The sequence below is a fragment of the Wyeomyia smithii genome, chromosome 3 (genome assembly GCF_029784165.1).
Source record: "Wyeomyia smithii strain HCP4-BCI-WySm-NY-G18 chromosome 3, ASM2978416v1, whole genome shotgun sequence".
Taxonomy (NCBI): domain Eukaryota; kingdom Metazoa; phylum Arthropoda; class Insecta; order Diptera; family Culicidae; genus Wyeomyia; species Wyeomyia smithii.
This window is the reverse complement of record NC_073696.1, coordinates 272,807,661-272,832,933: the sequence shown is the minus strand read 5'-3', so window position 1 is coordinate 272,832,933 and position 25,273 is coordinate 272,807,661. Positions and strand designations below refer to the sequence as shown.

Genomic DNA, 25,273 nt, shown 5'->3' with positions numbered 1-25,273 from the left:
GATTTTTATCTCACATGTGCAAAAATGTAAAAGTAAATAAGTAATATTCGCTTTTCACTGTTAATAAATTGACTCTAAGATCAAGTTTTTTGGTCAAAATAATTTCGATCACGTTTTTGCAGCTTTGGAAACAGTGTGCATGGGTCGGTGTAATTAGTACATACCTGCATATATCTTGAAAGTACTATCTTTTCTCTTACCACAACTGCTCGAACATTGAGAATTAGTTGAGAAATTACCGAGTTAAAAAAAAATAGTATGCGCTAAGGTCCAAAAAACGGGATTTTGACCATGACTTGAAATTGCAGAGGTGTTTGGAAAATTTCTAGTTTGAACGAATGCTACACTCAACAAGGCTTACAACCTACACTAAGTCAGTTCTGAATTTCTTGCATTTTTTTATTCATTTGCAGCACAGTGTAATAGACCATTTGATTAAATTTCACTCACGACCGTTTTTCTACTCAAAGGTTATTACGGGCAATTTAGTGGGTTTAATTTGTTTGTGTTTACGGGGAATTTAACAAGTTTCTATTTAAACTGATCAAATACTTTTAGTTATCTACTTTCACGTTTCACCTTCCTAATTTAGTCTTTGACGGATCGGTAAAGGTTTTTTGTAGCTGGAGACTGGCAGATTAGTAACCGGTATCAGTAAATCAGTAATGTTGTCGGAACCGTTTAGTTCAGTAAAGTTGTACGAACCGTTTTACCGGTTACAACATCCTTCCAGTGCATCTTGCTACTCACCAGGACTGCACCTTCTGTCGCGTGTAGTCATGCCAGCTTCATCATTGGACGACGTAAGACACCGCTTGATGCTCGTACAGCTGCTTGTCGAATCCTGCCATCGCTATGCTGTATCAGCTCGAACAAACGGGCCCGTATCTGCTCATTCATCTGCAATCAGAACCAGATCCCCTTCCTTCATTGTGCAGGACTAGGTTACCAGCGAATAATTGATAAGCCAGCGTTTCCAAAATACGCCGAGCTGTTTTTGGAACTGTTTATAAGCAGCCTTTAGAATATTCGGTTTAGAAACCTGAACGATGAACTAATTGTTCAACCAAGCAAAAAATTATTCGGAGTGAGTGCTTCTGACTCTTTAGAAGCCTGACTCTTTAGAAAGGAGAAACTTCCCATCTTGAAGTTCGTTCCGTTGTCACTGAAAAATTCGACTGGTGATCCTCGACGGCTAACATACGGCTAACATCTTCTAACATACGCGATACAGGAAGGGGTAGAGAGAGTGTGGGCAACTTCTAGATTCACTTCTCGGATGGTAAGATAGGTGAACAGAGAAATCCACCATTTTGCGTTTGACCTGTTCCGAACGGACGAATATGACGAGCTAGACTCGCTGCTGGTAGCAGAGCCATCGGTGGTTTCTGCGGAGTTTGCAGTACCGGCACATTCCAGACACAGTTTTCACCATAACGCGGAGCTTCGAAATCATGAAACGTTGCCGAATCTCATTTACTATCGTTTCTGGGTTTTAAATGACGGTACACGCGAGAATAGTGATCTATCATCCTAGCCCAGCCTTCGTAACATATCACGATCGTCTAGAACTGGCTCATACTGGTAGAAACTGCTATATTTGTCGATCGTTTTCGGTTCATCACGGGTGGCACGGGGGTCAGCTCGAATCCATGACAATGTTGTCGTCGAATTCGTCCAAAGATACGCTTAGCTTTGAAAACGCTGTGTTGACCCTGAACGTATTTCGCTGGCTCCGTTTCAAGCACGCATCTTCGAAACTCCCGTCTGGGTATCGAAATAGATTTGAGAAGTTCCACTTTGGCTTTCCCGGTCAGTAGAGTACACTGAGCGTTTCCTTCATTGCTGTGTGTTCGGAGGTATACGACACAAGCATATACTTTCTCACTGGCTTCCACGAAAACGTGCATCTGCACCCTCTTACACGTCTCCAGCGTAGTACGTTCGAAATAGCAAAATAGTTCAAAAAAAAAAATGCAATAGTTCGCCAAAGTGGTTTGAATGAGTTCTTACCCGGAACAACAAACGATGGGAATAATCCTAAAGTTATTGCTGGAGAGTGACATCTAGATTTCTGTTCTCAATTTCGTCGAGAAACTGAGTTCGTCGCTCTGTGGTGTCCAAAGCATCCCTAAGACTCGCTCGGTTGTGTACTGTGCTGACGCTGGTGAACAGGTGGACGTTGCAACATCCATCAAATAGATTTCGGTTTTCTGTGTAGGATTAGAACTCCACAAAATCCCGTCGGCCTCCCGAATGCGAATTTGAAGGAAAATTCCTTTAATGTCTGCACTTACTGTCACCTGATACTGACGAAAACGGAAAAGAACACCTGCAAGCGACGATAACTGGTCAGAACCTTTCAGCAAGACGCAATTAAGCGATACGTCCAAAATGACACGAGCCTTTCCCGGTTTGTTATTAACTGCTTCTAACGGGAGATACTACATCCTATCGGGTCGGCGTTCATCAGCTCTGCAGGTGTAGCTCTATGTGCACCGCCTCCCAACTCTGGATTACGATTCGTCCTTTTCCAAAAGCAATCTAGTCTCTAAGATTTGTTGCGCTCGGTTTTCTTCTACTGAAAATAACTGATACAACCTGTACTCTTGCTTCCTCGACAAAAATAGTAGGAGGGTGGTATCCAAGACACGACCGCATAGTTGACGTAGGACTACAATAGTTTTATATTTCCCTTTGAGGCTCTGTTTAATTTAAGCACGTTTTACTTTTGGCACGGTTCGATTTGGCACACATATGCCAAAAACGAGTGATTATGTCTAATCACATTTCTTAGTTTTCTTGATTATTTGGATCAATTTAAGCTCAACATCCTCCAAAAGAAGAGTATTTTGGTTCTTCATGTTGCCGAAGCGGATGACCGGGATCGGTAAAACGGTTCCTGGAATATGCACATTAGGGTGGGACAAAAAATAAGTACTAGCTCCAATGCACTTTTCGTGTTCCTTTTGGGTCCTGTAACAACTGTGTAACTTTTCAGATCGATCGGTGGAACCCCTGATTTGCGCCCGATTTTTAAAGTTTCCATACGATTTTATATGGGGAAATCCACTTTTTCAAAACTTATCCTCTAGAAATTTCCCGTTGGCTCCTAAAAATATACCAATACATGATATTTGTAGGAAATTTTCCTGGGAATAATTCTTCTGAAGACTGTAAGGCGCTACGAAATTTGTAGAAAAAGTTATTCACCTTAAACTGATCGAATGTCTGACGAACGGCTCAACATTGAATTTTTCCAGCAACACTGCTGCAGCATGCTGCTGTTGCAAACTCAACAACGTGATGAGAAACAGTTTCGCGTAGAATTAAGCTTGAAAGCGTGATTTTTCGCTCAAAGTATCTTCGGAGATAATGCTTAGAATATCAATCCCTATATTTTGATAGTATTCGTTGTGTGAATCATACCCCTAAAAGTGAGAAATCAGCTTTCTAAACACCCCTACGTAGTGAAAAACATTTTCGTGTGGGATTAAGCTTGAAGGTATGATATTTTGCTCACGTTATCTTCATTATCGGAGAGCTTGCTTAAAATATTAATTATAAAGTTTTAATGTAGATTGATTACTCCCCCTAAAAGAGGGAAGTAAACTTTCTAAACACCCACGTCGTGTGACTCTGGTGTCTTTCAGAAAAGAGTTTGGTAGATACATAGCTACAATTTGTGCAGATAAACTAGCAGACTAGCAGGTCACTACGAACCACGGTAAATGAAGTCTATTGAAAAAGAGAAAAAGACAGTATTGATCTTTGGGCGGGATGTTGGTTGAGTGGGCACCAAGGTGGGCCGCTGAAAGATCCGAAACAACTGGAAAAGGGTAGGTTTTCAAAGTCACGCTTTCAAGCTTAATTCTACGCGAAACTGTTTCTCATCACGTTGTTGAGTTTGCAACAGCAGCATGCTGCAGCAGTGTTGCTGGAAAAATTCAATGTTGAGCCGTTCGTCAGACATTCGATCAGTTTAAGGTGAATAACTTTTTCTACAAATTTTGTGGCGCCTTACAGTCTTCAGAAGAATTAATTCCAGGAAAATTTCCTACAAATATCATGTATTGGTATATTTTTAGGAGCCAACTGGAAATTTCTAGAGGATAAGTTTTGAAAAAGTGGATTTTCTCATATAAAATCGTATGCAAACTTTAAAAATCGGGCGCAAATCAGGGGTTCCACCTGAAAAGTTACACAGTTGTTACAGGACCCATAAGGAACACGAAAAGTGCATTGGAGCGAAAAAATTACACCAACGCTTTTTTCCCATACAACTGTGTCCCAGTCTTATGCACATGTGCCGGTAATATAATGATCATGATCTAAGCAGTACTAAGCCTCTAAATACACGGGTAGTAATATCAAGTATCTAGGTCGTCAGCCTCAATTCATCAAGCGACACCTCAAACGACTTGGAACTAAAACTACTTCATTGGTGGAAATATCTATGAAAAAAGTCATGAAAATAAAACCGTTCATTTTTTGCATGGTTTAACCTTGGCAACAAGAAAATTCTGCCGTGTATGGCAAAATCGAACGGGGTTTGCATTTTGATTATTTATTTGCAGTACTCTATTTTGGAAGAAAAAATATTCTCTTTATAATTGCAATTGCGAGTATACAAGCTTCTATACAGACCTAAATTGAGTACGATTTAGTATAAGATAAACAATATTTATTTGTCTTGTGAACGATGGCTAACTCTCCGATCACCAAGCGGCATATATGTCACATAATGAAATTTTCCTGCAGTTACAAGTTTGTGGAAAAAATAACGATAAAGAATTACAGTTTTGAAGTCGAATACTTCTCTCAGGAAGTTCGGCTACATAGGGGTGTGAAATGAAAATCTAAACCCGAAAAAAGTGAAAAATATGTCCAATTTCAAATGCTAATAAATCGGTTAGTATTCGATGGATTTCCTTCGTTCGTGTAGCAATAGATTGGAAAATCTTCTAAGATTCTTCCCAAAAGAAGATAATTGTAATTTTATTATTCACACTATTGTACTATTGAAAATAGTCAAGCCTTGTCAAAACAAAAAATTCGACCTGTAATTGGTTGTTATATGATTGCTTCCCAAGCACGGTCGACAGAATCATATAACTTGCAGTTGAAAACATGCTATTCGGCCTATATAAGAGCCTGTTTCAGCCGAAGCCGCTCATAATACTTCTAGACAACAACAGCGTCCTTCCTTAGCAGCAGCACTAGCCCTGTAGTTGGTCACCACGTCTCAGGAGCAGCGCGGTTCTTCTCAGCGTGTGTCGCCTGACTGCCATTATTCCCCCCGTGTTGGGGCAGCATGAAGATTGCCATCAGGAAATCCAATTTTGAACATCAAAATGCCTTTTTCAAGGCAAATAAACAAGTCATTGAAAGTTAATAGTTTTTGACAACGCAAGCAAGCATTCTGTGTTGGATCCTAGCAATTTAAATTTGTCGCACCCGTCTAATTTACTGACTGTGAAATAGCTTCCACAGTGCATGTTGTCTCTGATCTCAATTCCTCCACTGTCAGGGCAGCTCAAAGGTTGCGATCAGCAACCGATTTTGAACCGCAAAATGCCTTTTTCAAGGCAAATAAACAAATAATTGAAGGTTAATAATTTTCTGGCATCAACACAACACAAGGATGCAATCAAATTCTGTTGTAGTTGTCGTATTTTTACTTTATTGAGTTAACCTCCACTGTTGGGGCAGCGCAAGGGCCGTGATCAGCATAACCGACTTTGAATAACAAACTGCCCTGTTAGAACGCATTCACAAAAGCAGTTAGTTCGACTATGCAGAGCTAATATGAAGTCGATTTAATCAATCAGCATGAGCAGAATTTCGTCGTCTCCCAGCTGCCAAGTTGCAACATGATGCAACACGCAACAGCGAGCAAACTTAATCGCTTGATGTTACAAGCCGCAATACGGTTAGGGGTAAAATCGCACCATCGGTTTTTATTCGCTGGATACAATAATCAAATGCGAATTGTGGAATAATTCGTCTGAAGAACATTACAAAATGGTAAAACTGAACAGAAAGGTGTGGCCTATTTCGTAGCACCCTTCGACTACAAAAGAGTGTTTCTGGGAAAACTAGCTACATTCATTAGTCGAAATGACAGCTGGATGGACCGTCCACAACGTTAACAGCAGTAGCAGCAGATATCAGCACTCAGCAGTAACAGAGGATAACAGCGGGTTGCACCTGTGGCTGCCTTCAAATTAAACAAATCATTGCCCTGTGGTTGGTCACCACGTCTCAGGCCTCTGCCAGGCTGAACGCCAACGTGAGCGATCGGGCGAGATTTTTGCCGTACATCAGCCGGCACTTCCTCTAATGGAAAAGTTGGATCATTTTGTTCAGAAGAATATAACTGTCGGTAATTTTACAGAGATGCGATTGCATTATATCCGATATGGAATTGAACAATTGTTCTTTTGAGGACAAAGAAAACACTTAATCTGAAGAGTTAATAGCTTTGAGTACCAGTAGCAGTATGGTAACAGCCTCAGCGGTGCAGCCGGTACTTCCATGAGGCCGAAGTTACAAGGAAGTAAATGGAAGCGGCATGGCGAAACAGTTCGGGTGTGCTTAGACGCGCGTCATTTTTCGTTGTTGATATTATTCCCCACATGAAACGACGCGCTTTCGTACGATAGCGGCGGTATAAGCGGTAGATGCATTTGCCAACACTTACTCCAGTAAAGCCGTGTCTAATTCCAATATGAAAACACCTTTGTATTGTGTTGGCCATGCGCATTAGGTCTCTGCCAGGCTGAACGCGAAAAGCGGCGCGAACCGATTCGCCGTAAGTAGAGCTGTATAAAAGTATTCTACTTCAACCTTGCGGTCGTGGCTTTGCGCACAACCCTCCTGTGATTTTTAAACAAAAATATATATTCACAGAAAATTTAAAATGGACATTAAAAAAAACAGAGTGTAGAGTTCAAAAATAAGCAACGCAATTTATCTGTACAATGAACCTAATTTATACGTACGAATTTTGTTGTCCCCGGTGGTGCAGTGTATTTTGCGGCACCCGAATAATCATATTGAATTCTGATATTTGCTAGTATACGAAACAAGAAGAAGAAGGAGACAATTCAAACGGCAATTCGATTGTGTTTCAGATCGCAAAACGATACCTACGCGTTAACCCAACAGGCCCCCCTGTGCGTCTACAGCGGCAATGTAGTCTTCACTTGGCTTGGCTGCTCACAAATTTATTTCACAATCTATATTCATCTGACAATGATGAGTCTTAATGAATTATTAAATTAAAAATATAGTCAGGTTGTTCGTGAAACATCAATAACTCGCTGACGAAAAGCGTTGATCGGCATATTGAAGTCAAATAAATCATAAAACTCATTAAAGCGGCGGGATATGGCGCGAATCGCGGTTCCAAATAAAAAAAGTTTCGCAGTGGTCTTTCAGGAGCGTATAGATTGAGTTGGGTCAAAATACTTGGGCAGTCGATGTGGCCAGTCAATAGTTTAGCAGCAAAGACGGCCTGTGCGATTTGTCGTCGATGTTCTAATGGTTGAATATCAAGAAGTCAGCAGCGGTTTTCGTATGGTGGTAGGTTCTGTGGATCCCGCCAAGGGAGAAAGCGGAGAGCATAGCGGATGAATTTTTTCTGCACCATTTCCATTCTGTGTGACCAATTTGCATGGAAAGGACTCCATACCACAGAACTGGTCTCTAGGATTGATCTCACAGAACAGTACAATGATTTGAAGCATAACGGATCACGAAATTCATCAGCAATCTTGAATATAAACCCAAGTTGTCGGTTTGCCTTAGCGATAATGCTGTCATAATGGGTTTTAAATGTCAGTTCGCGGTCCAAAATTACTCCGAGGTCTTTTACACACTCCACACGGAGAAGATGTTGATTTTCAATAGAATATGTAAATTCGATTTGCGTACGCTTCCTATTAAAAGAGATCGTGTTGCATTTATCTATGCTCAGCGTTAAGCAGTTCGTTCCACACCAACTCGCAAACGTGTCCAGGTAGTTCTGTAGCTCCATACAATCACGCAAACACTTAATTTTTTTAAACAGTTTCGTGTCGTCAGCATAAAACAGCCGGCAGCCTGGTGGCAGCAGAAGAGCAGCGTCGTTGATGAAGATAGAGAAGAGTAGCGGACCCAGGTTACTACCTTGAGGAACTTCTGACATATTGGAAAAGCGGTCTGAAACAACAGATCCTACTTCCACACAAACTCTACGCTCAGTCAAATACGACTCAAACCAGCGTACGGAATCCGATGTTATACCGAGCCTAAGCATTTTACCAAGCAGTATCCCGTGATCCACTTTATCGAACGCAGCCTTCAAGTCCAGATAAATTGCATCAGTTTGAAAACCACAATCCATGGTTTGTACACAGCGAGACACGAACTGCATTAAGTTTGTGGTTACTGACCGTTTAGGAAAAAATCCGTGCTGCTCGGTGTCAATATAATGTTTACAGCTAGCGAATAAAGCGTCGTTAATAATTATCTCGAACAACTTAGAGCAAGCGCACAAGGATGTGATGCCACGATAATTAGAGATGTTGCGTTTATCACCTTTCTTGTGAATTGGAAACAAATACGAGAATTTCCAACGGTCAGGAAATTTACATTGCTGCACAGATAAATTAAATAGCTTAGCGATTAGTGAACAGAGAACTTCTCCACATCGCTTGAGAACCGCTGAAGGAATACCATCTGGTCCAGCGGTATACGAAGCTTTCAGCTTACTCAGGGCAATGACAACATCCTCTGTATTAATAAGCGGCAGTCGAAATGAAAACACGTCTCGGGGAGCTGCATTGCTGACTATACTGACTTGTTCGGGAGAGGGCAACAAAACCGTTGAAAACTTGCTGGAACTGCTGGGCAAATAGATCGCATTTTTCACGTTCGTTGTTAGCAACGGAATCGCCCAGAAACATGGAAGAGGGTAATCCGGCTTCCTTCCGTTTATTATTCACGAACGACCAGAACTGTTTTGGATGTGTGCAAAGATTATTTTGAATGCGTTTCACGTACCGGTTGTACAAATATCGGTTGTAGTTGCAATACTGGCGGCTAGCGATGTTCAATCGATTTTTGTTGTATGACGAGCGATGTGAACAGTATTTCCGAAGCGCAGCAGACCGCAAGCGCTTGAGCGAACGGAGGTGAAGATTCGACCACACTGGTTTTCGAGGTGGATCACAAGCTGGCACTGTCTGGTTGATTACGCCCTCAATTGCACTGTTGAAAGAGTCAACCGCTTCGTCGATACAGGAAGACCGATCCAATAAAGCATCCCAGTGGAGGGGAAATCGTCGGTAACTGCACTCCATACTATAGTTACAAAACTAGAAAAATCTTTTGCTGCAAAAGAAATTTCTCTTACGGCGTTCCTTGAAATTGAAGGGGCATTTGATAACTCGTCTCATGACTCAATGGCTGCTGCAATGGAGAAACGTGGTTTTGACAATTGCATTATTCATTGGATAAGCGAGATGTTATCAAAAAGAGAAATAGCAGCAAGCCTTGGTAGCTCTAATATAAGTGTAACAGCTATAAAAGGGTGCCAACAAGGAGGGGTGATATCTCCTCTGCTGTGCTCATTAATAGTTGATGATCTTCTAAAAAAATTGATGGAAGAAGGCTTTGAAGTAGTTGGATTTGCTGATGATATTGTCATTATTGTCCGTGGCAAGTATGATGATATCATCACAGACCGAATGCAAACTGCCTTAAACATTATTTCCTCGTGGTGCGATAGGGAAGGCTTAAATGTAAATCCTTCAAAAACCACTATCGTCCCATTTACACGTAGAAAAAAGACTAGGCTTAATGATATTATGCTAAAAGGTGAGCTTCTTAAACTCTCAGATAACGTCAAATACCTTGGAGTAACTCTTGACAAAAAACTTAACTGGAATACACATCTAGAGCAGGCAATAAAAAAAGCTACAAATACTCTATGGATATGTAATAAAACTTTTGGTAAACAATGGGGACTCAAACCGAAAATGATCCATTGGATATATTCGGCTATAGTGAGACCCAGAATTACCTATGCTTCACTAGTCTGGTGGACAAAAAAAAGGGAGAAAGGTGCTCAAGATAAGTTGGAAAAACTTCAACGGCTAGCCACTCTCTCAATAACGGGTGCAATGAGAAGCACACCCACCAAGGCATTGGAAGCTCTACTGTTTATGCTTCCACTGCACCAATTCATATAATTAGAAGCCGAAAAGAGTGCCTTACGGATCAAAAGATCATTAAGGCTCTTTGAGGGTGATTTAACGGGTCATCTAGGTATTCTAAAAACTATTCGTATCAATCCCCTAGTGATAAACAATGAAGACCGGATGGAGAAAAGATACAATTTTGAAAGACGATTTCGAATGTTTGAACCTGAGCGTGATGTTTGGGAACGCGGTGGTCCTGATCTCCGCCCAGGATCAATCATTTTCTACACAGATGGTTCAAAAATGAACAATCGAGTGGGAGCAGGAGTAACTGGCCCAGGAATAGACCTGTCAGTTCCAATGGGCCAATGGCCAACTGTCTTCCAAGCTGAAGTCCAAGCAATACTAGAATGTTCTGAAATATGCCTACGCAGGAAATACAGACACTCAAACATTTGCATGATGTCCGACAGTCAAGCAGCGTTGAAGGCTTTGAAGTCTGCGACATGCACATCAAAACTAGTTTGGGAGTGTGTTCAATCACTCCAAACACTGGGTTTTAATAATCAAGTAGACTTATACTGGGTTCCTGGTCACTGTGGAATAGATGGGAACGAAAGAGCCGATGAATTGGCAAGACTTGGATCGTCTCATCAGTTCATAGGACCAGAACCCTTCTGTGGTCTATCCGCTTGTTCCCTTAGAATGGAACTAAAAGCATGGGAAACTCTGAAAGTGGAATCCAACTGGACAAACATCTTCATCGGTAGGCAGTCGAAACGGTTCATCACTCCGAACGTTTCTATGACTCGTAAAATACTGGATCTTTCAAAAAAAGATCTAAGCACGTATACTGGTTTATTAACAGGGCATTGTCCGAGCCGTTATCATTTGAAGGTTATGAAAAAACTTCAAGATGATACATGTCGAGTATGTGGCATGGAAAAAGAAGACTCGGAACATCTGTTATGCCGATGTCCGGCAATTTTTATCAAAAGATATAAGTTCTTCGAGAGAGGTCTTCTGGAACCCTCTGAAATCTGGAGATCAAATCCCAGTACGGTTGTGCGCTTCATACGAAGTATAATACCGGACTGGACTAATGCTATTGGCCAGACTATAACGACCACTTCCAATAGTGATACGTTATCCTGACTAAGCAAAATTAAAAAGGGGGAATATGTCACAAAATATCAAAAAATTGGTCGCAGTGACGAAAATACCCAACACGGAAAAAAAAAGCATCCCAGTTTACTTCCGATAGTGCTGCGCAAAGTGCAGAATAGTCAGCACGACGAAAATTCAAAGACCTGCTTTCTGAAGCTTGATCGAAAACCATTGGTTGAGAAAGGCTCACTGATATAACGACCGCAGGATGCACAGCTTCAAGATTTACCAGTGGCTCGTGGGGAACAGACACAGAACAATTTTGCATTGCTTGGTCGTTTGCAAATATGAGATCTAGCATGCGTTCGTCATCAATCAAAGCAGTGTTGATTTGGGTCAGTCCGTGTAGACAAAAACCATCAAGAAGAGAGCAGCAGCCAGTCGGCATGTGGGAACGCAGTGTGTTCACTAACGGTAGTCCATTAGGCGGAATAAACCATCGCAAACCAGACTGATTATAGTCGCCGAAAACTAATGCTTGAGCATGAGGCTTCAAACGTGACAGAACCATTTCTATCGAATCGCTATGTTGCTGAATTAGCTGTGAATCCGATTTTCGGTCAGGGGGCAAATACACAACACCCACGCTGACGTCACTGCAAGATGTTTCCACAATTACCCACACTTGCTCAAGAGTATCAAGAATAGGTGCAGCATCCATACGGCAGTTCAGTCTCACCGAAACAGCTATCAACACACCTCCGCCGCGCGTCTTTTTGCTATTCAAATCAGAACGGTCGGTCCGGAACACAGTATAGCGATTTCCAAACAATTGTGTTGAGAGAATGCGATCGTCGAGCCATGTTTCAGTAAGAACAATGATATCGTAATCACCTTCGGAGACTGCCAAAAAGAATGAATCTATTTCGGTGCGCAACCCACGCACATTTTGGTAGTAAATCCGCAACTGGTGTGAATACGAAACGGATCCATGCGCCAAAACACTGGAACGGGGGAAAGCATGAGGTGCCGAAAGGTCGGAAATACAATTATACATGCCTGACGATGCAGGCTGAAAGACCCCGTCCCCATCTCCGAACACAGGACCGGGACGATGAGGAAGGCGGATGTCAGCAGGTAGCACGACTGTGTCGGAGGGGTCAGGGGCTTCCATAGTGCCTGTTAAAGAGTGTCCCGGATCCGAAAAATCAGCAGTGGCATATGTAGATGAAATCAAGTCATCAGAAACGCAGTTTCCATCGTCCGTGTTACAATGTGGGGTGATCAGGTGTGAACAGCAGGGCTGCAAACGTACTTTTCGTGGGCTGAGCTCGGCCCGCGACTGGCGCTTTTTTTTCGATGAATTCACGGAACAACAGACCTTCTGGCCAAGTAGAGGGCATCAGCGCTTGATGTTTTAGGTCAGGAGAGAGGCCTACTTTGTAGGACACAAATGTCAGCGTACCAATATCCTTGCCTTTGGGAACCAATCTGACAACATCTACTGGGTTATCATCATCTAAACAGCGAGCAACAATCTGGCAAACATCATCGTTTGTAACAAGTGGTTGAATTCCCGAAAGGTATAACCAAAACTTAGGAGCGCCAAACTCAAAAAAGTTCAAAGACTTGCATGTCTTTCGGTTACCAGCGCTATGCGAACAACTCCAACTGCAGCCATGGAAGCTATGCTTTGCCTACTACCTCTACATCTTCATGTGAAAAAGGAAGCAGAGCTTGGCGCTCTAAGGTTGCAAAGGAGGAAAACCATACTTAAGGGGACCAAATCGGCCACCTTCGCATACTTAGGGAGTTCAAACTAACTCCGCTATTAACCACAGTCTCCGACTGGATGGACGTTAGGTCCAACATGGATATTCCATATAGAGTGATTGAAACAAACCGCTCTATGTGGAACAATGGAGGGCCTAATCTTCCACCTGGCATCGTCAATTTTTATACGGACGGCTCGAAAATGGGATCCCTAACGGGATCTGGTATATACGGACCCGGTATCAGGGAAACGTTTTCCCTGGGAAAATGGCCCACCGTTTTTCAAGCAGAGGTATATGCCATATATATCTGCGCAAAAATATGTCTGCAACGCAACTACAGACATGCGAAAATCGGTATATGCTCGGACAGTCAAGCAACACTACTAGCACTTAAGTCCGTCAAATGCGCTTCCAAACTTGTTTGGGAATGCATTGAAACTCTACGGGAACTTTCCCGACAGAATTCAGTTTTTCTGTTTTGGGTGCCCGGACACTGCGGAGTCGAGGGTAATGAACACGCTGACTACCTAGCAAGACAGGGATCAGCTCAGCGGTTTATTGGTCCCGAGCCGTTTCTGGGTACGTCCATTTCCGCTATCAAAAGCGAACTATTAACTTGGGAGAGGCTAGAAATAGTATCCCAATGGCAACAGGCACAGGGTTGTAGACAAGGCAAACAGTTTATCTATCCGAACCCTGGAACCGCCAGAAAGCTACTTAGTCTAAATCGTAGTGACCTACGGATAATCACGGGACTCCTCACCGGACACTGTCCCGCTTTTTATCATTTAAAGAAAATCGGCGTAGTGTTGAACGACACCTGCCGATTCTGCAAATCTGAACCAGAGAGTTCAGAGCATTTGCTTTGCTCTTGCGAAGCTCTTGCTTCCTCTAGGTACAACTTCTTAGGAAGTTACCTTTTAACTCCATACCAAGCATGGAGCTCCAATCCCAAGCAGGTCATTAGTTTCATCAACTATGTTGTACCTAATTGGGGTACAGGTTAACAACAAAACAGTTCTACTCCATCAATGAGTACGAACAATCCGTAACCTGTGCACAGCAATCGGGGCCCGCCACAAAAGACAATCAGCAAGAATGTCGCAGTGGCATTTCAGTACCCAGTGCCCTTCAGGCATACAGAATAAAAAAAAAAAAAAAACTTAGGAGCAGGTGCTGCAGGAATAATAAATGGGACTGATAGGCCACTTAAATCGACTGCTTTCGTTCCACGATCAGTAGTGGTAGTACGTAGTGGCGTTCCGTTATTACCTCGTCTTCTTTTAACACCTAGGCTTGGCCAAATTGTATTACTTATTGGCCGCGGAGTAATATTTTGTTCCGGTTGGGTACGGTCTAATGCCAAACTGTCAACTTTGCGGCTCAAACATTCGACAAACTTGTGTAGCTCATGAATTTGTGATGAGATGTTACCAGTATCAAAATCAGTTGGTACAGCAGTACTCGGTTCGATTTTATCAGCCAAATATGAACGAATGCTTCTGCCTTGCAATTCGTCTCTGCATTCTAAACACAAAAACATAGCTTGGCCAGCGGCAAACAGTTCCTTATGTGCGCGAATATTAAATCTACAGCACTCTTGGCTGATGTGGAAATAAGTTTCACAAAAGCCGCAGCGAACTGGTTCCAAATCGTTCACCAGCAGCTGACATGCACCACACTGCTTCGTATCCATCACTGCTATAGTCTATTGTTTGCGAGATGAACTGATGAATCGAACACAACCGACGGTAGCGTGTAGCGGCAAAATAAAAATCGCAGCGAAAGAACTATTACACTTCGAAATATGTACAAACTTTAATGTTCAGTGGTACTACGCACAGAGTAGAATGACCAGTAATAAAATTTACAAAAAAAAAACGACGGAAAATTCACTAAATAAATAGAAATTAAACGGAGCTAAAAAACCAAAACAACTGCTTGTCGTGATTACACACAAATGAATATCGAGTTCTACTGCACTGATAGATGACGAGTGACCAGCGCTCTATTCATACATTTCTCGGTGCAGTACTGTTGGCAGCATGTTTTCCTTCAAGACATCAGTTTTAATAACATTCTAACCGCAGAACGTAAAACTGTCTGATATTGGAGGTTGTTACGGACTTTCCGAAAAAGCTTCACCTTCAAGACATCAAAATTGTCTAGGCTCATGGAAGCTAACATTAGTTGACCTATTGGGACGGGGGTATTCTGTCAAATTTTTTTTGCTACTGCTATACAGGATATCACAGCAGGCAGTTGGTGTCTAGTCATGAAGTCTGCGCCAGGAGTGCTCGCATGTGATTAGTACATTGTTCGTGAAAATTCGACCTTGAAACTTTTGTGAAATTTTCACTGTTTAACAATGAAATGATAATGGTAACTGAGGAATCACAAAATTGTCCATCATTTTATCAATCCAACGACATATTGATTATTGTAATCCATCATGTGGTTCCATCAGTATTACCGTTTGAAATCTTTCATTCCAACGTTACACCTTGGTTTTAGTTTCCGCAGAATGTATCTCGATATAGTGCGGTTAGACGTAGTCCTACGTCAAAAACTGTTTTATAGCCTCGAGTAGGTGCTGGTTTGTCGCCTGCAATGCTCGAATGCTTTTGCCTGTGAGCTCTGTGAGCTTCGTGAGGACGATTATGGGTTTTCCTTCCATCTAGTATGTAATTGTCCCGGACTTGCCCAACTGCGTTACAGAATTTTTTGTACTTAGTCATCTCATAAATGAGTCTGATTACAGATTTCTCAGCAAGAAAAATATTCTCTAAATTTTTACTGAGACTAATGTAGAACTTGGAAGATGAATATTATGATTGGAAATTGTTTGTCATTGATAATTTCTAGGACAACGATTTAGGTTACATTAAAATCCACTGATTCTTACGCGAGCTTTTGACAGAATCTACACAATTCACAATACACTTTTTTCACTTCACTTTTTAAATCTACCACTTTTTCACAGTCCATCTAAGCACTGAAGAAGGCGCTATTTAAATGCGTTGAAATGCGCATTCGCAAGTGATAAGTGGAAAGTGAAAAAGTGATAGAATTAAAAAGTGAAGTGAAAAAAGTGTAGTGTAAAATTAGGTTACCTACAGTAATTTTGTGACATTTTTTATAAAACCGAAAAACTACATATATTCTCAGGGATTCTCCATCACCCAGAGGATTGTTGTATCTGTAACTCTCTGTTACTGTCAACCAATCATTACTATCGGCAATAAACACCCTATTTGTTCAGCGTAGCGATAATTTATTCTCTTTCAGAAATAGATGGCTCACTTTTCACTGATAAAAGCAGAGTGTGTATACAAAATGTTTCACAAATTGTTGCTTGCTAGTGTCATGGAGTAACACTCTGTACTTTCGTTCGTCATTTTTATTCCCATCGAAACTTTTTTTGCTGAGGTAGGCCAGACGATGTCTAAAAAATTCTGATTAAACAGGCTTTGTGATTGAAAATACATTTTTCAAACATTAGAATTAGAAGATACTAAGCATCGCGTTGTATGCGTTTTAACCATCCTTGTTTCAACTGCAATGTTCGTTTCCATCGTAAACTTAGGGATTTTTAAATCCTAGAAAAATCCACCAAAATTCACAAGAATGGTTAAAGAGCTACAATCCTTTGTTTGTTTTCAGTTTGAGCTTTCGGATCCCAAATGTATTGACCAGTATATTCATTCCAACTATTTATCTGAGTTCCTTTTAGTTGGATATCAAGCAGGCAACAATTTGAACGATAAAAAAAAAAAATTCTATGCATATACACAGTCAAATGGGACACATTGACTTAGCTCAACACAAAGAAAGCAGTCTACGGGGTGCCCATTTTTAGGGTACGATTATTATCAAACATGGAAGTTTAAACGTTCATATGTAATTCCATTTGCTCTGTACAAAACTGAAGCAACAACTGCATTTGAAAAAAATTCTGTCGCTAAAATCCGTCGTGATTTTGAATAGTAGTTTTATTTTTAAACAATATCGCACGCTAGTTTTATTCTTGTTACAATAAAGTATTAATAATTAATTTTGAAACTTTGTTTGGTATAAAAATACGACGATTTAAAGTTCGACTTTTGATATTTCAAAACATGCATAAGGAGATGAAGTGTCACAAACCACTTCCTCTAATTTGAGTTTTGAATTTGTAGTTTCGAATTTCAGAATATCTTATTTGTAGCATTGAAATACACTTAGAAAACAAGTTAGAAATACTCACACAGCCAATTCATCCGTTCGGCAAACTCGATCTTCCGTTTCAACTCCCGGATCAGGGCCCGCAGTTCGGAGTCGTTGATGGCATCGATATTGTCGCACGTTTGCTTCCACTGCTTGGCACTGGCGAAATTGTTCGCCAGCTCCGAGATTCGTTTGCGCAACTTCTTACGCTCGACATCGCACCCACCAACTTCTTCGTTTCCTTCTCCACCCTCATCCTCATCCTCCTCCTCTTCTTCATCCGGATCGGTGCTATCGGCATTATCGGCTGGACCGCAGAAACCTCGTGCACTTGTGGTGGACGACAGCGAAGATCCACCCAGTTCCAGGGAGGGCCGTTTTTGCTCCAAACCGTCCGCACTCACATTAACCACGGTTTGCTGACTGCTGATCGTCATCGTCGTAACCGTCGTCCCCGTGGTGGCGGTCGTCGTGTCGTCCTCGTCTTCGTCTTTGGCGATCGAGTCCTCTGTGTCTGCGGCCGTTGCGATGTTGGGTACACTTTTTTGCGGAGTCGTCGGAGCGCTGCTAACGTTGATGCTAATAGTGCTAGTTCCAGCTTGAGCTTCTTCCTCCTGCTGTTTGGCATCACTTTGATTGTCGGTGCTTTCCAGTAGTTGCTGCTGTTGTTGTTGGCACTCGATGGTCACTGTTCCTGCAGTTGTTGCTGGTGGTTTGGCTTGTTCTAGTTGCTGCTGCTGCTGTTCAATTTCTACGTGAGGATCTCCGGTCTCGTGATCCTGGTTCATAGTACGATCGACCTGCGATGTAGTGAATGATTGTTCCTGTAACTTTGGTTTTTCGGTGGTGGTGGTGGTGGTGGTGGTGGCGGCGGCGGTGGATTTTGTGGCACACTGACTATCACACTTGTTGCTAGGAGGACTAGTGGCCCCGTTTAGACTCGGTGACGATAATGACTGGGATGACGCTGGAGGCAGACAGGGAAACGTCCTTGTCTCGATCGTTCCCCCACTGCCGGTTCGTTTGCGTGATTTTTTACACTTCTGGCTGGTTCGCTGTACCTGGGCGTAACTACGGTAGAATGAGATGAGAAAGTCCTCTAATTGCACTAGTTTGGCGCGCGTTTCATCGTCACCGTCGCATACATGAGCCGCTGGCTGCTGTTGAGCTTCGAGCCGCCGAAGCCTTTTGGCAGCTTCCAGTTTCTGTGCCGCTTCCGCCGCGTGCTCAACTTCCTGCTGCAGCTGGGAGTGCCCGTGAAGTTCCGATTGCACCGATCGTAGCTGCCCGTTGCGGATTGCATGTACCACATTCACTGGAGGATCATCGATGCTTAGCACGATCCGTTTGTGCAGGTCCTTCAACTCGGCCAGCTCCCAGCGGTACTCGAGATTACGGAGACGATCAGCAATGTATCCAATGTCGGCCAATAACTTGACATCTACTCCGCACTGTTGGTGGTGGCCTCCTCCTGATGCTTTGTGGTACATTCGAACAGGTCCTGCTGCCCCGAGAGCCAATCAAACTTTATCGCTGAACAGACTTTTTCCGCCGCAGTAAGCGAATAAAAAACACCTCGGTAACGGTGGAGACGCTTGGTTCTCATTCAGCACCAACCAGCACCCAGGTGGAAGACCAGTAAACACGAATTAAGTCTGAAATGGATAACGAGAAAAAGAGGAAAAAAAAGATTAAATTAAACGCTTTAACTACGACAGTCGTCAATCTTGATTACACTAGTAGCTAGCACACGGCAAAAACGTGTCTGAAATTATCGACCGCCATCAGTTCAAATCCCCGTTAATAATTCATTCCCTTTTACCGACGCTAACCATCGCTATTGATCTCGCAAAGCCTTGACTAGATGCTTTGTAAGTTTATGTGCTCGTGTCAGAACGCTACCAACATCCGGTTGATATCCCCCAAGCCAAGCATCCATAATTGAGATGGATTTACCGCTCCTTGCCCAAAACCCTTTACCTTACCTTGCCGTGTTTGTGAATCGGCAAAAAAATTGCTACCATTGCACTGCGCTCGGTTCTACGTTCGAGTCTGCTCGGTTTTATGTGGTGAACGCGTTTATTGATTGCATTTTGTGATTGCTCGGATTAGTGCGAAATGGAAAATGATGTCGAATTCGGGATTCGTGCTGATAATAGCCGTTTCAAACAAAGACGTTTGGAGTTTAACGCTGGTCGGTTGGCAAGAAAGTTTTCCTAACGCTGATTTTCCAAAATAGAAATGGAAATGTTTGCACTATCTAAAGCCTGACCTACAGTCAGAGTTCGAAATCAAAAAAGCAATTCTACCTCGAATTAGATTCAACGTTCGAGAGAGGTTAAGGTTTCATTTGTACTTTTCAATTAAACGTACAAAAATTATTCTCCTGGAAAACTATAGTACAAATTATATTTCCAAGCAACTCCTTATTTTTCATTGTTCTTAGGATGACGCGAAGAATGAGAGTTACTTGAGATGAGATCTCCCTCAAAGATTTATGTTGAAATACGAGGGGAGCTGGTAGCCGCGAGGTTACGGAGTCCTGTTTGATGGGCAGATTTTCTTCAAGGGCTTCTTGATAATGAGAAGTTCAGTACTGAATTATGCCACTACGTTTCGCTAGTGGATAAGTAATTCTTCGTATTTTGACCTCAACTTCTTATTGTAATGATGATAAGGACATACATATGAGGATCGTTGCAATCCGTGATAAAACATGCGGTCCTAATTTTTTCAAACACGTTTTTACAAATGCGGTAGTCATGCAATTCGTATTAATATTCCGCTGAATCGATTGGAAAGGGTTCTACATTGACCATATCTTCACCTGTAGAAGTAGATGGCCAATTTCAACCCGGGTCACCAGTAAAAAAATCTTAGCTTTTTTTAAGTTGGTTTTCTATCAGCAGTTTAGGTGTCTCTAGACGATTTGAATTTAGCTCACTGTATTTTGAGTGATTATCCTCAAATAGGATGTCAAAACATTTCCAATCGAATTTTCATAAACTAGAAGCCCTGGCCCCCCAGAACAACTTTGCTGAAGACCGCAGCTTCGTACACGTTTAAATCCATGAGATGCAGTAAGTAAAAAATACTGAAAACTTCAAGCACACTGGCATTTAATTGTAGCAGGATTCCGAACTAAATTGATCTCTCTCCTCTCTCTCTTTCTGTTCTGTTTCTCTTTCTCTTTCTCTTTCTCTTTCTCTTTCTCTTTCTCTTTCTCTTTCTCTTTCTCTTTCTCTTTCTCTTTCTCTTTCTCTTTCTCTTTCTCTTTCTCTTTCTCTTTCTCTTTCTCTTTCTCTTTCTCTTTCTCTTTCTCTTTCTCTTTCTCTTTCTCTTTCTCTTTCTCTTTCTCTTTCTCTTTCTCTTTCTCTTTCTCTTTCTCTTTCTCTTTCTCTTTCTCTTTCTCTTTCTCTTTCTCTTTCTCTTTCTCTTTCTCTTTCTCTTTCTCTTTCTCTTTCTCTTTCTCTTTCTCTTTCTCTTTCTCTTTCTCTTTCTCTTTCTCTTTCTCTTTCTCTTTCTCTTTCTCTTTCTCTCTCTCCTTCTCTCTCTCCTTCTCTCTCTCCTTCTCTCTCTCCTTCTCTCTCTCCCTCTCTTTCTCCCTTTCTCTCTCTTTCTCTCTCTTTCTCTCTCTCTTCCTCTCTTAATCTCTCTCTCTCTCTCAATCGCTTTCTCTCTCCTTCTCTCAAACTCTCTCTCTCAATCTCTCTCTCTCAATCTCTCTCTCTCAATCTCTCTCTCACTCTCTCTCTCTCAATCTCTCTATCTCGATCTCTCTCTCTCTCAATCTTTCTCTCTCTCTCAATCTCTCTCTTTCAATCTCTCTCTCTCAATCTTTCTCTCCCTCAATCTCTCTCTTTCCCTCAATCTCTCTCTCTCTCAATCTCTCTCTCTCTCTCAATCTCTCTCTCTCAATCTCTCTCTCTCTCTCAATCTCTCTCTCTCTCTCAATCTCTCTCTCTCTCAATCTCTCTCTCTCTCTCAATCTCTCTCTCTCTCAATCTCTCTCTCTCTCAATCTCTCTCTTTCAATCTCTCTTTCTCAATCTTTCTCTCCCTCAATCTCTCTCTTTCCCTCAATCTCTCTTTCTCCCTCAATCTCTCTCACTCCCTCAATCTTTTTTGCTGGTCCCCGTGGTTCTGTGGTTAGCGATGTCGGTCGGCTAGCTCTCCCACACGGTTGTGATATCGGGTTCGATTCCCGATCGAGTCGAGGATCTTTTCGGGCTCTATCTCTATCTCTATCTCTATCTCTATCTCTATCTCTATCTCTATCTCTATCTCTATCTCTATCTCTATCTCTATCTCTATCTCTATCTCTATCGCTATCTCTATCTCTATCTCTCTCTCTCTTTGTGCCTTTTCACTTCCATCTCTGTATATTTGCTCATTTTTCTTTTGTTTTCTTCTATTTTTCTATTTCAGTCTGATTCACGTCTGTCTACTCTTAACACTGTTTTTCGTTGTTTGCCTTCTCTTTCAGTATCCTTAACCTTCACAAATCTACACATTCAAATTGCTTTCTTTTTCCGCTGTTTTCGATTTTTTTACGTAGAACTGCGTTTTTCAAGAAATTCGACTGCATAGGGGTGTAGAATGTAGCACCAAGGCTTCGCTTTTGCTTTTTTAGGGATGTAGAATGAAAATCTGAAAACTGAAAAAGGTCGGTTAGTTTTCGCTGGATTTCCCTCGTTCTTGTAGCAATCCTTTGTAAAATCAACTGTGCATCCGCCCAAACGCAGAAAATTGTAACTTGACTATTCGAACTATTGTACTATTGAAAATGGTCCAGCCTTGTTGAAACACAGATTTCGATCTCTGATTGGTCGCTTAAAGCTTGCACGGTCCATAGAATATTAAACCTAGTTAACCGAGAAGGCATTCTTTAGGTTATATACCGACCTGTCTCTGCGCTAACCAATCATTTCACTAGTGAATGGAGACTAGCAGCGGGATGTGGGAGCGGGTGTGATTTGATCTATTTTTTTGTAATTTTCTCCAGGGTCCTTTATTCTACTTCAGATTTTGGTGAGTTGAAACAAGTTGGAAGTAAATCAGGAATTTCTATAAATCACAGGAAGATTCCCCCATCACAGATACTCTAGTATGCAACACAGAAGAAACAGAAGGGCTGTGTGCCACGATTGCAAGATTGCGGTGAAGTACATAAGGTTTTATGTTACAATAAGTATATTATTACATTCGAGAGTGATCAATAACAATAACTTTTATCCAACACTATATTCTTAAAAAAAAATTTGAAAATAATGTGACGACAATTTACGATCACTTTGAAATTCAAGAACCTGTAAAATAGCCAACGATAGTCAAATACCACTTTATAAGAATGCTGCCGGAACCAGGATAATATTGATAGGTAGTATTGGATAAAAGTTATTAACATTGAGATAAGATAGTCTATCGTAATATCAGTGTCTATCGTTCAAAGAATTTGCAATCACTTTTGAATGCAACAAGTTTGGCTTCCAACTGCTCCATATAATTCTACGTCAAACTTGCACTTTACACACATCCCTTCTGTTATTTTTTTCTGAATCACGAATAATTTTTGAGAAGGGCTTATGTAAAAAGGATGTTGGAAATTACCAATTATTTTAGAGCCAGAAGTGGATAAAAATTTCGTTTTTTCAAAAAAAACCTAAATTAATCCACCTAGCGGTGAGACCCAGCCTTTCTCCTTCGAACTTATAATTTGTTGAAATAGATTTACTCCAACACTTAAAAAATACACCTTGATTATTTCTGCTGGATTTGTTATTCATTCTAAACAACAAATTTTTGGTAGCCAACAGCACAACTATACCGAATATTTAAAATTTAACATATCAAACCGACGATATGAATATAAATTAACACAAATAACAATAACGCAAATAACATTAAATTCTTTCAACTATATGATGCGATGTTGTTTTTGATTATGGTATAATCGGTTTGTACGCATATACTGCCTATAAATATTCAGATTCTTTAAGTCAACGTTAGTCAGTAGATTTCAAATAATGCATAATTAAATGTTGTTCCTTATACATTAATTTGAATGATTTTATCAGTGAAATTAAAATTCTTTATCGCAGTTGATATTACTGATCGTTTCTGAGAGGCATCCAATGGATGGCCAAATACCAATTAATATGGGTTCTTGAAACCTGGATTATACCCAGTGGCCAGAATCCGACCTAAAAACCAATTTTCAATCCAGATGACCACTTCTGGTTGCCTGATAATCATAAAATCATAAAATCCATCGTAAAATTGCCGAACTGCCCAATCCGGGTATTTCTATGGCGAAGATGGCGACAGTTTCCGATCAACAGCCTAAAGTGACAAATATCATCCAATACGATTTGAAGAAGCGGTATGATACCCTGAGGCCAGAAATCATCTTCAGACGCCATTTTTAATTTCTAGACAGTAGCTTCCGGTTTCTACCAGTCTAAAAGGGACAAACATTACCCAATGTGAGTTTTTCAGTACCCGGAATGATGCTCAGAGACCAGGAATCAACTTCATGCTTTAATTTGAAATCCGAATTTGCGACGCCTGTTTTCTTTGAATAAGTCGTGTAATCTTTGAAAGAAAAGATTTTTAATATTTTTACAATTTGACACATAATGGATAAAATAAAAGTCCGATTACACTGGTTAACACAAGTGTTGTCCCGAAGGTCAAACTAAGAAAAAATGAAAAATTATAGCTTTTCCTGTGATTTTTTTTTTCTTTCTAGGGCAATTATTATGAGCTTTAGAGCAGCATTTTTTTCAATTTTGTCAACCAGTGTTATAATCAAATCAAATGAGTACCAATAGTGCAACTAAACTTTCAATTTAAAACTAAGATTGTTGAAATCAGTGATGCCAACTTTGGCAAAACGAGTGAATTTGATAAAGTTTTCTGAATACGTTTCTTTTCATAACCTTCGAACTACATGTTCAATCATCATAAAATTCGTTTTTAGAGGTTTTAAAGACGGCTTCATTTGATACCTATTTTGTTCAAATCGGTTGTGTAGTTTCTGAGATAATGGAGTTTCATAACTTTTACATTTTGATACATAACAGACAAAGTTGCAGTCCGATTATCAAAAAATTCAATAAGGTTTTATCAGGCAACTAGACCTTCTATTGCAACTTATTTTGTGAAAATCGGTCCATCCATCTCTGAGAAAAGTGGGTGAGTTCAAACAGTCTTAGAAACATGTTTCTTGTCATAGCCTGATCTCCCATTATAATACATAACGGACAAAGTTAAAGTCCAATAACAATAACATTCAATAAGGTCTTATGGGGCAACAAGACCTTCCATATGACACTAATTTTGTGAAAATCGGTCCAGCCATCTCTGAGAAAAGTGAGTGAGTTTAAACAGTGTTTGAAACACATTTCTTTGCATAACTTTGAAACTACATGTCCAATCATTATGAAATTATTATACAAATGAATCAAAAAGCAATCCCGTTCTTTTGATATCAATTTTGTTCAAATCGGTTGAGTAGTTTCTGAGATAATGAAGTTTTGTGATTTTTACATTTTGATACATAACCTCAAAACTAAAAATCCGATTGCAATGAAATTCAATAGAAACTTATAGAGCAACTAGACCTTTCATTCGCAATTAGTTTCATGAAAATCGGTCCAGCCATCTCTGAGAAAATCGAGTGAGATTGGGAGACCGTTACATACATACACACACACACACACATACAGAAAATGCTCAGCTCGTCGAACTAAGTCGATTGATATACGAGATTCGACCCTTTGGAGCACTTTTATACCTTTGGTTTTTTCAGTGATTGCTATACCTTTCTAGAAGAAAGGCAAAAATATATAAAGAAATAGATGACAATGCTTCACTTCGAATAAATTGAATATTCGCGAAGCGAACCGATTGAACCAATGTACCAAGCAACGCTCGCACGCACTGCATATTTACTCGCACTGATAAATAGGATAATGGGGAAAAATATAATTACTAT

At 40.9% G+C, this 25,273-nt stretch overlaps 1 protein-coding gene across 7 annotated transcripts in view; it reads right to left on the bottom strand.

Moving 5' to 3' along the window:
• LOC129732389 (high affinity cGMP-specific 3',5'-cyclic phosphodiesterase 9A) overlaps positions 1-25,273 on the bottom strand; it is a 446,233-nt gene that overhangs the window by 100,403 nt on the left and 320,557 nt on the right. For all 7 annotated transcript variants that reach the window (XM_055693235.1, XM_055693234.1, XM_055693233.1 and 4 more), the window contains exon 5: positions 17,316-18,930. In XM_055693235.1, the coding sequence (XP_055549210.1) occupies positions 17,316-18,765 (1,450 nt within the window). In that variant the 5' untranslated portion in view covers positions 18,766-18,930. The remainder of the gene's footprint in view (positions 1-17,315; positions 18,931-25,273) is intronic.